General features: G+C 34.7%; 1 protein-coding gene across 1 annotated transcript in view; it reads right to left on the reverse strand.

Annotated features, from left to right (window-relative positions):
* Positions 1-19,017, reverse strand: part of LOC100658749 (coiled-coil domain-containing protein 102B) — a 63,446-nt gene that overhangs the window by 40,871 nt on the left and 3,558 nt on the right. Inside the window, exons 3-4 of the mRNA XM_064293209.1 lie at positions 17,304-17,354; positions 11,025-11,133 (exon numbers count right to left, since the gene is read on the reverse strand). Of these exons, the coding sequence (XP_064149279.1) occupies positions 11,025-11,133; positions 17,304-17,354 (160 nt within the window). The remainder of the gene's footprint in view (positions 1-11,024; positions 11,134-17,303; positions 17,355-19,017) is intronic.

Here is a 19,017-nt window from a genome sequence, read left to right on the forward strand (position 1 = left end):
TCAATTCATCACTAAGCATCTCCATTTCTCCCACCTACATATTTCTCAACTGTCCACATTTCGCCATCCCCACCAAACTTAGTATATTCTATAATTTCTTTGTGAATCATCATGCAGCCTCATAACAATTTCCTCGCCTCCCTCAATCTCTTCCTCACTCTGATGTTTGGTCATTTTCTTCACATTTTAATCTGATTATCTCACTCCCCTGGTCAATGCACTTCGAGGACTCTCCCCGTTGCTTTCATGTTGGTACACACATGTTTAATTTGGTTAAAAAATGAGTAAGAGACCAAGTGTTTAACAGACAGGTTCTGGTAACATCATCACATTCTTACAAAAAGTGAGGAACGTAACAAAGAAATGTGCCTTAATAGAAAGACCCCCAAACGCAGCTGACCCAGGGTTATCCAACAGCAAGATGAAGGTATCAAGTAATTTGAATTAACTTTAAGCACAAAGACAAGGCTCCAAAATTTCTTGCCTTAGATCATGGCTCCAAAAATGTTAGCCAAAGCTTTTTAACATAATTTTTACAAAAGACGCCCAGTTAGCCTTAAAGAATAATAGGAAAGGCACTAAAGAATGTCACCTTTGATTAAGTGAAATATTTATTGAATCCTTCAAGTCAAAATTCAAACGAAAACCTAAACCCATTGCTGCCCAGTTGATTCTGATTCATAGCAACCCTCTAAGGTGGAGCAGAACGGCCCCATAGGGTTCCCGAGGCTGTAATCTTTACGGAAACAGAATGCCACATCTTCCTCGTGTGGAGTGGCTGGTGAGCTCAAACCGCCGACCTTTCCGTTAGCAGTTGAGTACTTAACCACTGTACCACCAGCACTCCTTCAAGTCAAAATAATAACTCATCTTTGCTCTCTTGCTAATGTAGGCTTTACATTTTAAAAGTTTGTCTTAAAATAGTAATAATACATTTATTTAGATTCAAAAAATAAAATGTATAGTACATTTTAAACATTGACATTTTAAACAAAATGGTTACATTGAGCTTTACTGTATCCAATGATATCCAAGAACCATATACATTCCATATTCACCTTTTCAATTTATATCATTAATTTTATTTTAAATTTTTATTTCTATTCCACCTCTTCAAGATTATCATACTGAAACTATGTTTATACTTAAAAATACTTTCACTGTATAGTATACAACAAAACCTGTATATATTTTTTATATCATGACTGTAAGTCTTCAAATGCTAAAAACTTTCTTATGAATTGAATTATTTTAATAATTATGAACGGTAAACAGTTGCTTAAAAATAAAACAAGAGTATAAATTTTGATAATTATTAAGTATAAAAGAATCATTCACTGGAAATGCATCTCTTAATGAGATGAATGGATAAATTTTTTTTCTCAATTAATTTGTGTATCTACAGATGAAATTACTTACTGACAGAATGAGATAGGAATTAGCTTCAGTTTTATTCCTTTTGCGTTAATGTGGGCCTGAGAAAGCCGGGCACACTGGTTAGACAGACATTCATACAATAGATTATATATATATAAAATATCCTTCTAAGTTAAATCACAAAACCCCACTCTGAGGAGAACTGGGGGAGAAGTGATCAGGAGGGAGGAGAATTGTAAACTTATTAAGTTTAAACCTGCAAAGATTAAATTTTCTGCAGTAAACTAGCATGAAATCTTTAGTCAGACATTAAACTGTGTTATTGAAAAAAAGACTAAAAATTAAAGCATCAATGTATAAGGATATATGTACAAGTTTGCTTATTGTAGGACTTCTCACAGGGGCAAAAGTCTGGAATTAGACAATGTCTATCATTAGGGGAATAGCTGAATAAATTGTGGGACTACCACATTACGGAATATTCAAAATATGGATTTACACTATATCAGTTTACTTAGAGTTTATCCTACTAGGTGTTGAGTAAGCAAAGAAAGCTCCAGAAAAATGTTTATAATATTATCTAAAAAAGCATAGAACAATTACAAAAATACTATAAATGTGTACACATATATATGTTTTATGTACACATGTGTATGTGGGTTTGTATATAAGTATACACATATACATATATACGTGTATATGTGTTTGTATATAAACCTGTAGGAAAATAACAGCCTTGAGGTGAGTGATGTAGGATAAGGGGTCTGGGAAGGGGAGGGAAGACAAAAACTGTACATGCAAAACTAAATTCTACACTAAAATTAAAAATAATATAGGATAGCATTTGTGTTCATAAATTCATATGCATATATTTATATGTAATTATTAAAAGGGATAATAAAACAAAAAAGAAACAATTTCTTACATGTAGAATGAAAATGTGTACCTAGCACACAAGGACCAGCTAGTTTTGTTCTAATCCTCGGTTCATTTCTCAATAACTGCTTTTCAAAGCTGTGGGTCGGTGCTTCTTTGGCGATAGAGGTAAGCTGCTCTGTTCTGCATATTCAATGGGAACCTCTGCAATCTTCTACTTGCAAAGAGGAGATATGGGCTCATTAATTTCTCAAATAACCAACAATAAGAGAAATACTTTGAAAAGACTATAGGTCACTCTTCCTCAAATACTCATACTAAATATGCTTAGAAAATGAGAATGGGTCCAAAGGTAATAAACAGAACAGATATTCCATACAAGGTGTTCTTTATTTTCATTTATACTAAATCTTTTAAATCAATTTCAGGTACAAAAACAAATACATCATTATTGTAATTTTAGGAAAACACCATGTAAAAGCATCTTCAAGATACAATTTTGAAAGTAATATCTTTTAAATATATTACTTATTTTTAATATATCTTAATATATTCCTTACAAGCCTTTTAAACTTCATCGAACAATGTTCTCTAAGGTCCCTTCTCCCACCCCCTCCATAATTCTGAGTCCTTTAGCTCAGAAAAAAAATTAAAATTATAGGACATCAAATTTCTCAGGGGGAAAAAAACTGTGTTTTAGATTTTTACTTGTATATAAGTAGGTTTTTAAAGGATTCCAAGCCAAAAAAACCATTGCTGTCAAGTGAATCCTGACTCACAGAGACCTTATAGGACAGAATAGAACCACTCCACATGGTTTCTAAAGAGCACCTGGTGGATTTGAACTGTTAACCTTTTGGCTAGCAGCCCAGCTTTTAATCACTGTGCCACCATGGCTCCTTTAAGGGATTAGTATGATTTCATTCTTAATTAAATATTGCATAAAGCTGCACATAATTGTTGCTGTTGTTGTTAGGTGCCATCTAGATAGTTCGGACTCACAGAGAGTATAAAACTAAGAAACACTAAATTATCATATTTGAGTATATTTTATAGGAGCCAAGCTATGTGATTTAACTTCACCAAGTAAAAAATGAGTGCCAACTTTAGAAATCATAAAGGAAAATCTTACATTTCTACAAAGCCGTAAAATGTAAAGTGTTCTCCTTTGTTTTCAGACTTACTCATTTTCTATTAAGCACGAGATAGTGGTCTCTACTACTGTCAAAACCAAAGTTTTCATGTAAGGAAAAGAGTATTTCAAATTTTTTCATCTCTTGACACGGACATCCATGTTAATATTTTCTTATGAGAAACAGAAAATTATACCTCGTGATTTTTTTTTTTTCTAAATGTGGTCTCATTAAAATTAGCATGATGTTTATGCTTTTTGTCCGGTTGTGACAGAAAAAAACTGCTAGGATAGTGGATTACGGAAATATTTTAAAAACTGACATAAAGTGAAAGAAGCCAATCACAAAATACCACCTATTGTATGAGTCCGTTTATATGAAATGCCCAGAATAGGCAAATCTTAGAGATAAAATTAGAGTAGTGCTTGCTTAGGGTTTCTGGGGCTTATTTTGGGGTTGATGAAAATGTTCCAAAGTTGATTCTAGTAATGTTTGAACCAAAAAAACCAAACCCGTTGCCGTCGAGTCAATTCCGACTCATAGCGACCCCATAGGTCAGAGTAGAACTGCCCCGTAGAGTTTCCAAGGAGCACCTGGTGGATTTGAACTGCTGACCTTTTGGTTAGCAGCTGTAGCACTTAACCACTATGCCACCAGGGTTTCCAATGTTTGAACAACTCTGTGGACATATTAAAAGCACTGAACTGTATACTTTAAATGGGGGGAATTGTAGGGTATCTGAATTATATCTCAATAAAGCTGTTTAAAAAAGAGCTTTGTAAACAGCAAAGATTATTTTTGTCACAAGGATTACAGTAATTATTCCTTCTATTTTAATTTTAAATCTTGAATAGCTTCCATTAGGAGCATTCTTAATTAAAGGACCTATAAGTGTTCACCTCTTAATTTGTCTCACTGGCTCCCTATCTTAGGAAGAATCAAAAGAATACCCATTCCCTTCTCTCTATATTTTGCATTTTAACATTGAGGATGTGGCTCACAAGTGGTGAATTTCACACTTCTCAAACTCTTTTTCTCTCTCTACAATATTGAAATGACAGTTAAACTTCTATGTAGGATAGTACTTACTTTTTATGTAAGTTAAGTTATTCTCAGGGGCACTCCACCTTATATGATTTTTCTCTAATTTGGTGACTTGCTGTTTGTTAATATATTCCTCCTTTCTGCTAACATATGGCTCTCCTGATATCTTTGGGGATAGGAGTCTGAGCTGTGCAAATCTTTCCCACAACCAAATAGCTGACAAAACTACTTTTCTTCTTTGGGACTTTGTGTCTTTTTATGTAAACAATGCTGATATCTAGAGTCAGCAAAAGTCACCTCATGCAGTGCAAAGAAAAAAAAGTCAGATAAATAATAAAGAGGCCAAAAGTTAAGGAGTCACAACACAATCCTCCAACAACTCCATGCATTCATTCTCCACCTCCATTAAGCCCACTTGTAAGTATCTGCTGATCATCTCTCCAGGGTGGCTGTCCTGAAAGTGCCCATGCAATAGAGGGGCCGTGGACAAAAGCCTCTTCAGCTTTTCTATCCCCATGGAGGAGGTAGCTTGTCTTTTCTCCTTTATAGAATCAAAGTGGTTTAGTTCAAAGTTATCTAAATCAACTGTCTCGAGTATCTTTATGTTAGTGCAATCTTTCTTGTACATCTACAAATTCTTTTTAAGTCATACCTACAAACAGACATGAAGAGTGAGTTAAATAAAGTATATATTTCATCTCAAAGTTGAAGTTACTAATTAGGAGCCCATAATTCTGTTGATACCAACACAATTGGCAAAGGAAGGGACAATTGCTGAGTGGGAAACAGCAGGACTTGCAGTGAGTAGACCTAGGTTAAGTAACGGCTCTTTCAGCAAGTGAGGTTGGTCTTTGGGAATATCCACGGTTCTCTCCTGCTCTGTGATTGAGTATTTAAAAGCAGTAGATCAAAAATGGGGGTGAACATTAGAACAATGAGCTTTCAAAACACAGATATCTGAGAAGCACTACTAACCTACTAAAGCAAAACCTTCAAGGAGGAATCTGGACATACACATTAAAGAAAATAAAAATGCTTTCTACATGAGTCTGATAGATTTGGATAATTCAGTACAACTGAATTATTTAATGTTTTATAATATTCCAATTATCCACATGAGAACTTTTAAGAGATTGCACCTGCATCTCATTTTCTGTATCACAGATGTTTTAATATAAATATGGAATTATATATTGTATTGGCTTTGATCATAGCTTCAGAAGGGAAAACATCTCCTCAAGATGATCTAAAATGATAATTAAATCAAACAAAACCCACGGCCATCAAGTTGATTCCAACTCACAGTGACTCTATGTGATAGATTAGAACTGCTCCATATGGTTTCCAAGGCTGTAATCTTTAAGAAAGCAGACTGCCATATCTTTTTCTCGTGGCGCAGCTGGTGGGTTCAAACCACTGACCTTTCTGTTAGCAGCTGAGTGCCTAACCACTGCACCAATAGGGCTCCATAAATGACAATTAAAACCAAGAAAATCAAACCTGTTGCCATTGAGTCAATTCCGACTCAGCCACCCTCAAGGGCAGAGCAGAACTTCCCCATAGAGTTTCCAAGGAGCGCCTGGTAGATTTGAACTGCTGATCTTTTGGTTAGCAGCTGCACATTCTAAAATGCATTTCATAGCTGTTCTAGTATGCAGTCTTTGTGTCTTAATTCCTTCCATACAATCCCTGTAGAAATACCAGCCAAAGGAGCCCTCTGTCTGAGAGTTCTTAACTCCTGTTGAAACACTGCTCCACTGCCTGGAGAAGAATGATGCTGAGTCTCCGCTAAGCCCACCACCTCTTCTGACCAACTGAGCCCCTTCCATCCAACTTGCCATACTTTGTCCTGCAATCCTGCCACAATTCTGATAGTGGCCAATTTAAATGCTGCTATTTTTTTATCTGGAGGGTGGCCACTGGGCTATGAAAGAGTCTGAGGCAAGAATTCAGCTCAGCAGGGTGTGATTAGGAAATAAAGAGAGACTATAAAAATCTGACAGAGGATTTGAATCACAAGCAAATCCGCTGACTGGAGTGCTGATGTGACATGACTATTCTCTTATTCTAAGAACCCATGCTGGGCTACAAAGACAGTTACTTGTTTTCTGTTTATTTTCTGCTTTGTTTTGTTTTGGTTTTGGTTGCTGTTTCTTTGTGCTTGTTGTTGTTCACTTTCCTGAGTGTTTTTACCATGAGCCCCTCCACCAGAGGGAATATGAAGATTTCTCTGTTCCTTGCCACATGCTTCATTTCCATTACTACTCCCACGTAATTCAGTGCCTAGACAAACACTATCTCAGGATACACTAGTGACCTACCCACACAGAAGTTGTTTCACATTTTGTACTTTATCTATCCTATGTAAAACTAATGCCATTTTTATTGGTGATTTTGTTAAGTATGTATTTTGGTGGTTTAGCCAAGCGGATTTGGGTTTTCTTGGGTTTCCAAATGACTTGGAAGGCAGTTAGGCTCTAAGTACAAAGGCAAGTCACTGACGTGTTTTAAGCAAGGGGGTAATACAAATGAATTTATGTTTTTAGAACTATCACCCTTGTTGCTGGAATAAAAAATGAATTAAAGTAGGTCAGCAGTGGTGGTGAAGAGACCTGGTAGGAGGGCACAAGTAAGAGCTTATGATGGCTCTGTTTGGGGAAGTAGCAATGATAGATGAAATGGCATGAGACAGGATTTGGAGGCAGAAATGACAAGATAATACATGAATGTTTAGCCCAAGAATAGCAATAAGAGACAGTGTTTTAAAATGAGCTTTGAGTTCACAACTACACTAATTCTCCACCATATACCTATTTCTAATAAGTACCTTCAAGGACTCTCTACAGATGTGTGCAGAATATGTCCCATCTGCCATGATCTTTTTAAAAGTGAAGTATCAATGTAGTTAACTACATATAACTAGCACTGCTATTCTCCTAAATCCCCCAACTCAGAACGGTCTTCTGAGGGTTAAATGCGCTAATGCTTCAATATAAGCTATAAGCACCATAAGGGAGCCGGTAATGCCTGTGCCTCTATAAATATTTATTTAATGGATGATTAAAGGTCACTGTAAATTGTAAACTACTAGACACATTGTGGAAACTCTGGTGGTGTGGTGGTTAAGAGCTAGGGCTGCTAACCAACGGGTCGGCAGTTCGAATTCACGAGGTGCTCCTTGGAAACCCTATGGGGCAGTTCCACTCTGTCCAATAGTGTTGCTATGAGTCGGAACCAACTCAATGGCAATGGGTTTGGTTTTTAACGGAGTCACACTGTTATGATCACAAAAAGATAAATATCAGAGTAAAATCCATAAAAAGACATCAGGTAAAAAAAAAAACATGATTTTCAAAGAAAGTTGAAAAAGTTATTTTCCATTTTTTAGCATGAGGCCAGTTTTAAAATGTTAGCAGTTTCTCCACACCTGGCGAAGGATGTCTTCCATATAAGGCATCAAATTCACTGATTGTTAAAGCAACGTATCATAATTATTTGTAATCAATATTATTTACATGACCATTTTTTTACTAGACCATGAGATTTAATAGCAACGACAGTTTCAGCATCCTTGGAATTTATAATCTAATTCCAAATCAGTACATACAGACTTGCAAAGGAAAAGCTGAATAAGAATTAAAATCAGCATACAGACAGCATTTTTACCATAATTACCTCTACTACTCATTGTCTTGACTGCATGTAAAATACTTACTTAGATTATATGATTAAAGTGTTATACTTTCTCTATTCTAAATGCCAGTAGCTTAAGAATGATTTCTCTCTAAAATGCGTACCAGACTTTCAAATACATTTTTTAAAATCTTGATCTATTAAGCACATCTGTTTCCATCTCTAAAAATTGCTAATCTTTCCATCAGCACTTCTTACCCAGGCATGTGCTTGCTTTTAACAGTTTCAGACATCTAAAAAAGAATTACAGTTTTATCCAAAATCTTTTAGAGATAGAGAGCTACAGTCAAGGCTAAGGTGAGTTATCAAAATTGTAGGGGAGAGGAGTAAGGGAGAACTCTTATAAAATTTAAAATAATGTATCATGACACTACTTTCTTTCTGATTGTTGATCAGCTACATGAGGATTTGAATATTTTGTTCTTATAGTTATTCGTTATTGCCATATTTAAATATAGCATAAAATCCTGTTATAATCCATTATAAAAGAGACTCAAGACAAGTGTATAATAATAATTACATGTGGCTAAGTACGGCAATGGGGTTTTTTTAAGTATTCTTATTTTTTTAACCTTTAAGCATTTTCAAATTTATATTTTATAAAAATAAATATATGTGCATATCACATTTCTCCAAAAAAAGAAAACAAATTCCTTGTTAGGAAGTAGAAAGAGGTATATCTATATATTTTTTTAATCCAACTTAAATAATTCAAACAATGTTTTATCTTTATCTCTGTTTATAATGTTTCATCATGTATAATAAAAAATTTTTTTCATTTATTGTCATTTATTAGAGACATCCAGCTTTGTCGTTCATCTAACTGAAACATTCACTCAACAGTTTAAATATCTGGACAATTTTTCCACAAAGACGTTGAAGTGCCCTGTTCTGAAACCCTATCAGCGGGTTATCTATTAAACATTATACTTGTATTAATATATATATCTACAAGAACATCAAAGTATGAACACAGTTTACACTGTATAACGCTATTTTGTTATATTTCTTTCTCACCTATAAAATTATATTAAGCATGTTCCCATTTGCTACCAAAAATAAGACTGTTCTTGTATAAAAAGCATCAAACATCTTATAATATACATACTGCTTTGTAAACCATTTCAGAATATGACCTTTTCCAAAACAGTTGCTACATACATGCTAAATAACAGGAATAAAGAGATGCACAGGAGACTGAGTAATATTATCAAGTCTGCACTGCACACTGGTGGCAATATACAGTAAATGCATGTTTCTTTTTTAGTTAAAGTTAAGATCAATGCTGTCTTAAATGTTAGATTTCTTAGTTATGTTTAAAGCCCATTATATCACAGAGCATATACATACACGCTCCAAGCATAGTATGGTTTTTGTGTTGTGAGCCATTTTTCCTGCATATTAACTTACTGTCAATGTTCATGCCTAAAGAAGTCATGTTCAGTTAGGCACCTGTGACTACAAGTACTGTGAATCCATATATGCGTATGTGTGTGTGTCTGTGTCTGTTAGAAAGAAGAGAGATACCTCCAAAGTTTAAGATAGAAACAAAGCCACTTTGACAACCTAGCATATGAACCCATAAAGAAGAAATAAACTTAACTTAGATTGTATGATTTTAATTTACTCCTCATTGAGATATGCTACATTTTCCACACTCCAACTAAATTTTTGCTGTTCTCACTGAAATTGTCTCATTTATGAATGATTTGTAAACATGACATATTTATTTGAGGGTATCAGGAAAAGTTGTTCTTCTACATCTCATTGATCCAGAGGGTTAATATAACTACTTCTGCACCTGTGCAAGATGATAACTATGCTCTAATGGACGTTGGGACACCTGCACATGGCCCAGGATTAAGGCATACACTGGCAGCAAAAGTGTGTTAACATTCCATCATATGATTTCACTAAACTTAGGTAAAGACTGCAAACATTATCACTTGTTAGACACAAACATTAAACAACATTCATATGGGATTTCATATGCAGAGGAATGGTACCACTTTTTAAACAACTGATGGGAGAATAATGAAGGCAGCTCCAGGGATGGTTAAAAAAACACAAAAAATCCAGGGATGGTTACATAATAGATTTAGATAGTCAGCTTCTTTACACAGATATTATCACACTGCCACTAAGTGTTACCTCATTTGCGAGCATTTAGTTTGTCTTACTTATTGTTCTATACCACATACTTAGCTAGCTCAGTATTTTACACAAAGAACATGTACAATAAATGTTTTATATAATAAATATTAATAAGTCATTTCATCTGAAAGATTCCACAACAGCATTTTACTGATAAAGGTGCAAAGGAAACTTATAAAGGCAAGTAGCTGATCCTAAGTAACTATGATGCCAAATATGAAAACAATGTCAATAGGCATGAGATAAGTTGATATTTTCAAAACGTGTCATAAGAGAGTAAAATAACTTTGTCTATGTTAGAGGATAAGGAGCCCTGGTTGCTCAGTGGTTAAGCGTTTGGCTGCTATCCAAAACAGTTAGCAGTTCAAATCTACCACCTGCCCCTGGGGAGGAAGATATGACAATCTGCTTCCTTAAAAATTGTAGCCTTGGAAACCCTATGGGGAAGTTCTACTCTGTCCTATAGGGTCGCTAGGAGTCAGAATCGACTCAGTGGCAATAGGTTTGGTTTTGGTTTAGTTAGGCTGATCATTAAAATATAAGTTATTTAGAACAAGATGTCTTATGACGAGTTTGACAATGTCCACTACTGATGTGAGTTCAAATATTCATCTTATACACGGAAGTCCAGTTTTTTAACCTCTTCAGCTTTTCTGTAGAAGATCTGCCTTATGCCTGCTCTACTACACATTCAAACAGAGAAAACATTCTGTGTCATTTCTTCTTTTACATCTTACGTCTCCATACCTCTTTTGGATTTTTTAACTTCAATTCTCTCAGTTCTTCATACTTCCATTTCCATAAAGACAAAGCTGATTCCAATTGTTCTATTTCTTTTTCCAAAGATGAGCGTATTCTAAATCATTTAAGAAATAAAAGAAAGCAGATTAGATTTATAATGTAAAAATAACTTATAAATGCATTCAATTTTAGCTTTTTTATATTCTTAATTTTTGATATTTGTATATGATTATTGTAATGAGAAAAAAATTTCCAACTTATTTAAAATTACAAATATTGAATAAAACTTGATTTATCTTGTTATTCTGTCAATTAACTCTACAGTAAAATAAGCATATTTAATTTGGCTTTGCCCATATCACAATAATTGATTTCCTGGCTACTTTCTTATACGTTATTAATACATTTCTCTACAATGCCTATTATTCATATTTCCTTATAGAGGAGGATAGTATAAGTTTCTAACTTTAACATGGTTTTCTGTCTTCATAGCGTGACTGCATATGAACAAAGAAATCTTTGAAATGACAGAGAATGCCAAAGAGCCTACCAAACATTTTTAAAAAACTAACCATTTATTGGGAATATAAAAGTAATTTAAAAATATTTGTAACTTTGTTTTAATGAAGCAATTTCACTGGAGTTTCTGCTATACTCAAAATAACAGAAATTAATTTCATAATTTGTAGAATTACTGACAGAACTAGGAATAAAATCTGATCCTTTAATATCTCTGTCATTGATTATTTTTCCTATGCCCACAAAGTCCATTAGAGTGAGTCATTGAAAATAATTGTTTCATTTCTGACTGTAATAAGCAAATATTGACATCTGCAATCAGCTTGTCCTCAGTTCAAACATATTCCTTTTTCCTCTACTTCCATGGACAGAATCGATTTCCCCATTCCTCAATCCTAGGTTTTGGCAACAAGATACTAGCAGATGTAACACAAGTAGAGATTTAAAAATAACTTGTGGGTTTGGGCTTCCTCTCGCATGCGTCTGTCAGGGTTGTGAGAAGAGTTTCCCCAGGTAGCTGCTGTTCCAGAAGAAGCAGACATGGGCGGATCTTAGCCAACCTCACCAAGGATCTGAGCCCTGTTAGATTCAAAGCTTGAAACAGAGATGGGCGGATCTTAGCCAACCTCACCAAGGATCTGAGCCCTGTTAGATCCAAAGCTTGAAACAGAGCCACCTAGCAGAGCCCAGCTGAGATCAGTTGATGCCAGTCTCCTTGCATCCACAGGGGCAAAGTAAATAATGGGTGCTTCAAGTCACTGAATTTCAAGTTGTTGTTGTCGTTGTTAATGCAGCAAAATATAACTGATATAGAAATTGATATCTAAAAGTGGGGTGCATCAATAACAAAAACAAAAGTATGCAGATTACACTTTGGGATCAGATGGTGACCAAAGGCTGGAAATGGTGATAAAATGTATAGGAGGCTGGAAAAATAGTGACCTATGTCACTTAGTGGTGGAGCATGTGGTAAAATTGTCATCTGCAGTATCTTAGAAAATGGAAAATATGCCTGACATTACCAACGGAATGCTAGTGGCACATGGTGGCCATACACTTGAAAAGTGCTTATGCAACTGGGCTGGCTCTCCTGTGTTTCATACAGGACTGTGAGAAGTACCTGCAGGTGCTGGCCCACTGTTCCCAGAAGGAGGATAAGAGACACTGGGCATAACCAAGTCTCCCTTGCAGAGCCCAGCCCCCATCAGCCAATCCCCAGCTGGCTGACAGACTCTAGCTAACAAATGCTGATTGTCGTATGCCACTGAGACTTTGTTAGCTGTACAACCTTATCGTACATGTAATTAACTGATATTCACACATGAGTCTATTTCAGTGATGTTAAACGTCATTAGAAAGCTTAGAAACGTTCACGGCACCATAAAATATATGCACAATCCAAATGGAATATCATTTACATATCTATAAGAATTATGACTCTTCCAGGTAGCAAAACTATGAAAATAATTCAAAGTAGAAATTAGCCTGTAAATATACTAATTTAATCCAATCAAATAATTAAGTTGTCTATTAAAGAGTTACATCATTTTATAACACCAAGCCAAAAAAATTGAAAGAGGTCACAAAAGAATTAGTTTTTAACCTCGAAGCACTCAGGCTGCAAAAACAGCACCATTTATAGGACTTTGATTTGGAAACCCTGATTATTGGCACAGCAAATATATCAAACAAAATCTAACTAACAAAAAGTCTCACTGTAGAAATCTGGGTCTTAAAAACACAGCCTATGAATGTCCACAGCTCAAAATTAAAAAAAAAAAATCCAAAATTTCTGATAGCTAAGCAAACCGAGCCAGCTGATGACATCCAAGTTCCCATTTATAATGTAAATTTTGTCCCTAGTGTCTGCTTTTAGGATACCAAGAAGAATATAATTAGGTACAGAAATAATCAGCAAATCACCAACTATTAATATTTTTTGTTAAGTTTAGAAGGAATGTGCACAAATCATTAAAATACATTAAATATTTGGCATTTGAATACTTTTAAACTTTCACATGATAAAGCATATTTGAATATTTAAGGGGAACTGGGTATTGACTTAAAAAATCTAAATTTCTTGAAAAGTATGATAAAATTGTACTAAGTTTGTAACTTTGCTAAAATATTGTAGATATTTTTATCTAAAGTTTAGATCTTGCTTAAACAAATTTTTACAATTTTATGGATAAGTATTTGAAATTAGCTGATTTTGTACTATAGTTTTTTAATTTTTAAAAATTTACAGAAGACATATGGAATGCTTTATATTCTAACATTCAATAAAAATATGAACAGAAATCTGGCCCTCTAGAACCATGGAAAAAAAAATTTTATTAAAACCATGGAGCAACTATCAAAATAATATTAAAATGAAGGATTTTTTTTGAGGGGGGTAAGTTCAACATTACCAAGTATTAGAGATTCTTCTATCACCACTAGATGCATCGGTCAGGTGTCTGAGGTGGCATTTCAACTGACATTGGAAATTTATCCAGTAGAATATTACAGTGTCCTACCAGGCATGGGAAATTCTGTCTGGTACCTTCATCTCATATACGTTCAACACTTAATATGCACCAGACATGCTAGGTCCTAAAGACAGCAAAAAAAAACCCAAAAGGTCCATGTATATTATGGAGGGAAATTCAAGACATTAAATAGATATATTCATTTTTAAAAAGAATACTGATGATAAGAATCACCATATTTATAATTTTAATTGATTAGATTTATATGAGTATTTAAGAACTTGGAAACATTTCTTGTCAGCAGTTGAAAGACATAGGGATGAAACAGGATATATGAAACTAATAAAGTATTTTATTAAAAGAAATTAATTAATACTGGGTAACAGAGCATATAGAAGCCCTGGTAGTGCAGTAGCTAAAGCGCTCAACTGCCAACCAAAATGTCACTTATCAAAAGGAACCCACCAGCAGCTCCACGGAAGAGAGATGTGGCAGTCTGCTTCTGTAAAGAATGACAGCTTTGGAAACCCTACGGGGCAATTCTACTCTGTCCTATAGGGTCACTATGAGTCAGAATTGACTCAATGGCAAAGGCGTTGGTTTGGTAATAGAGCACATGGAGTCCCTGGGTGGTACCAATGGTTTAGGACTTAGCTACTAACTGAAAAGTTGGCAGATTGAAAAAGTCCTGGGAATCTACTTCCAAAGGATCACAAACATTGAAAACCTCATGGAGCAGAGTTCCACTCTGAAACATATAGGGTCGCCATGAGTCAGCATCTAGTCAGTGGCAACTGCTATCCTGGTGGTACTATGGAGCATATATTTATCAATTGATTCCTTAAGGATAACTTCGAGAATTATTTTATTTATAAACAGAATAATACATAAAAATTGTACTTGAAAATTTGAGAAAGATCTAGATTTTTTAATTTATAAATTTAAAATTATACATGTTAAGAAACCAAATGTCAGGTTTTTTTTTTAATTAAAAACTAAAAAAAATTTTTTTTTTTTTTTTTTTTTAGTTTTTACACGGTAGTAAATCAAATGCTAATTTGAAAAAATCAAAATAAACACAACTTTTTCAGGGTAAAAAAGTTCACATTAACATAAAAACAATTTATAACTACTACAGGCTAAATGCTCATCCTCCAAAATGTCATCGAAATTACCGGGAAACTGTTCCTTCCAGGGTTTTACAAATAGTTCAAGAACATTTCAAACTACATACTAAGTATGCTTTTAATCTCCATTTTATGCAATATGGATATAATCTAAATATAAAGTTACAACTATCTATATCATATCTAAACCTAGAGTAAATATTCAAAAGACATTTTATAAAAAAATTTTTTTTTACCAAAGTATTCATATTCCTTACTTAAAGCAAATTAATAACATTTCAAGGATAGTAATATTTTAGAAATGATATTTTAGATTACCTTTATCTCTTTAGATATACATCTTAAAATAATTGGTAATATTTTTCAAAATTATATATTTTGATTATGTAAAAAAGTTACAATTTGGTCAGGAAATAAGGGACAAGAAATTCATGAAAAAGCATTTAATAAGATGTTTGGATATTGTTAGAATGGCCTATCAAAGAACGTAACTCTATACACCCATGAAGGACAGTGCATACCTAAATTTATGCAGCAGAGGGCACTCCATAAAGCCTTAATTTTCTGACCTAGTTATTTATTTTAGATTTCAGAGAGATTTTTCAAAATTGGTTAATTCTATAGTCAAATTTATAATTGAAATTTAAATCATCATCATGCTATTTAAACAATAAAGCAAAAAACACACTCTAATCTTTATTCCAAAGGATACTGTATATTTTACACATAAATTCTGTAAAATAAACTTAAGCCCAAGCTCAGTAAAAATATAGTATCTTTAAAATGATGTTATGAACTTTAAAAAATCAAATTACTGAACTATATAGAATTTTCAGGGTCTTTTTTTTTTTTTTAAAAGATAAAGTAGGAACCAAAGTTATTTTTATAGAAAGATGTGATTACACTTTATGCAATCTTCTTACACTTTATTAACTATTATGACCTCATAATTGGGCATAAAAATTGGATACGTAGACAGGAATATTAATAAAAATATTTCTCAGGAGTGAAATACCCTGAAATGATAATATCTGGGAATAAATATTAATCATTTTTGAACTGTGGGAAATTCCATAGTAAAAAAATACCTAATTAGTCTTTCTGAAAGAGTCCAATTAATGTCAAAATGTTTTTGCCAGACCAAAATAATTAACTTGTAATAATGTTTGGCTGCCCATAGTTATTTTACCACAAAATGCAGAGGTAGTGTTGAACTATGAATAATAAAGTTTATACAGATTTATTTTTAATGAGCAATGTATCTGTCATTCTGTGACTGCACTTCCAACTATTTATCATTACATCTGGCAGAAGTAAATGTTCTTAGCTGCAAACAGTTCAAGCCACACAGTGTTAATTTAATTAGAAAAGATATGTATTTAAAGAATGCTGTTAAGTTTGGAAATCTTCAGGAGAGCCAGAGAGGAAGGAGATGTAGCCAGGAACGAGGTCCACCTGCATGCCACAGGATTGGTCCTAAGAAGACCCCACTATCTGTCCTTTCCTATCTGTCACCAGTATATTCTTCTGGTAACAATTATATTTCTGGCAAGCAAACATGTCCAAAATTAGCTAGTTTAAGTAGGGAAAGGCATTAGTTGCTCAAATAATCTCTGAGGAAGCAAGAGAAGCAAACTATAAACTTGTGCAATCAGAAAAATCCTCCCCAAAAAATCATGAGGCAGCACCAGGGCCACCACTGACGTCCAGCATCACAGCATGACCTCAATGCCACCAATGCAAGACACTGGGTGGTGTCACCAGAGTTCAGAGACCACTGCTGCCTCTGAAAACCAGAGGTCACTACAGCCATTACTTTCCCTTTACCAGACTGGACGCTGGATACGCTCTTCTTCCCTGTAGCGTTAGCTACTGCTTAAAAGACTAGGGGGCTTCATCTGAATTACTGCCCCAGGCCAAGGTCTGCAACCTAATTGCAAGGGAGACTGTGGTAGACACTTATGTATTAGGATTTGTATAATCTACACACAGCAATAGGTTAGGCCTCATAAGGTGGCTGTTACTGTGTGCCATCAAGTCAACTCCAACGCATAGCGAGCCAATATGCCCACTGGCTTTTCTACACTGTAATCTTTATGGGAGCAGATTGCTGAGCAGATTGCCTGGTCTTTTCCCCATGAGGCCACTGGTGGATTTGAACCACCAACCTCTTGGTCAGGAGCCATCGCGCCACCAGGCTCCTAGCGGACAGTCCATATCTAGAATAAGCAAGTGTATAGAGAGCAAAGTTTATGAGTAGTTACCAGGAGTGGGTGGGAAGGAGGAGGAAAGGAAAACTCAATGCTTAGGGCACACTGAGCTTCTCTGAAGGGTGATAGCATAATCTGGGAACAAATCAGGGTGATGCCTGAACAACATGCTAAGCGTAATTAGTATCACTGAACTGTACATATGAAGATTTTTGAAATGTCAAATACACATTTACCATAATAGAGAAAAATATGAAAAAAAAGACAAAGGCTTATTGTATATCCCACTACTAACAGTGAATAAGTAAAGTAGGCATTTCTAATTTTTAACAATATTACACTGAACGATATTAACCATGTCTATGTGCCAATTTGGAAACCCAGGTGGCATAGCGGTTAAGAGCTACAGCTGCTAACCAAAAGGTCAGCAGTTTGAACCCACCAGGTGCTCCTTGAAAACTCTATGGGGCAGTTCTACTCTGTCCTATAGGGTCGCTATGAGTCGGAATCAACTTGACAGCAGCGGGTTTAGTGTTTTTATGCACCAATTTATTCACTGTGTTAATACAGTAATTAAAAAACCCATGTTTCTATTTGCATGGTAATCTTTGAACCATTTTTAATTTCCTGTAACTTCTCACCAGGATTTTAAATTCATTTTACTAAGGAAAAAATTCAACATTTAGCAAAGCAAAGAAAAACAATTGAGGCATATTTCTCTTCTTATCAAGAAAAACAATTCAGAAAATAAAACCAAGAGAAAGGACTTAAGTTCAGTTTAAATGACACAAAGCAGACAATTTTATAAGGCATACAGTAGTTTAATATGAAGACTAGTTCTGAATGCTAAAACAGTTCATCGTAACATTCTACATCATATTCTCCCTTAAGATTTTCACAAAAATCCTCCTTACTGTTTAGGTGAACCTAGCTCTTAACTGAATCAGATTTCCCATCTTAATCCCAAATATTCTGCCTGGGCAATTTTATATCTAAGTGATCAAAAATATACAAATACTCAAGAGTATGAGAGGTTTCCAGATACTGGATAATTATGCATAAGGCTGAAACAGTACACAGAGTACAAACAATACAATAACTCTTATTTTATTCGACGGGGAGGGTCTAGTCCATGACAACAGTGGAAATGATTCCCTGGCTTCCCTCAGTTTAATCCCGTGCCCCAGTCAAGAGAATGTTCCCACTAGCTGGGAACATAGAAAAATCACATTCACATTTCCTCAACTCACGCCACCCACTTGCTGAGATTCCAGAAGGAAGACTTTAAAAGTTTAGACAGATTTATAGTAATAACACATACTATATCCTTGAGAAACATTCCTTTGTGATGGAAAAAAAGGCTTTTCAGTTGCCTCATGTGGATTGCATGTTGATTCATGGACACGTACACCCTGACTTACAATGTCCGTGGGATCGTTTCTTAAAGAAGAGAGTAGGAAGATAAAGCTGAACCAAAGGCTCCCTTTTCCCCTTATTTTTTTGGCCTATCTATGGTTTCTGTATTGCAGTTTCTGGAACTTGAAAGCTTACTATTTATGGAGATTGTTCATGTATTCCAGGGAAGTTGAAAATGGAAAATACATGTGCATATATGTGTGAGTGTGTAATGAATGTTACATGCGCAGAGCATTAAAACTGGCACCTTAGAGGA

This window comes from Loxodonta africana, chromosome 11, assembly GCF_030014295.1.
Source record: "Loxodonta africana isolate mLoxAfr1 chromosome 11, mLoxAfr1.hap2, whole genome shotgun sequence".
In the NCBI taxonomy this organism is placed as follows: domain Eukaryota; kingdom Metazoa; phylum Chordata; class Mammalia; order Proboscidea; family Elephantidae; genus Loxodonta; species Loxodonta africana.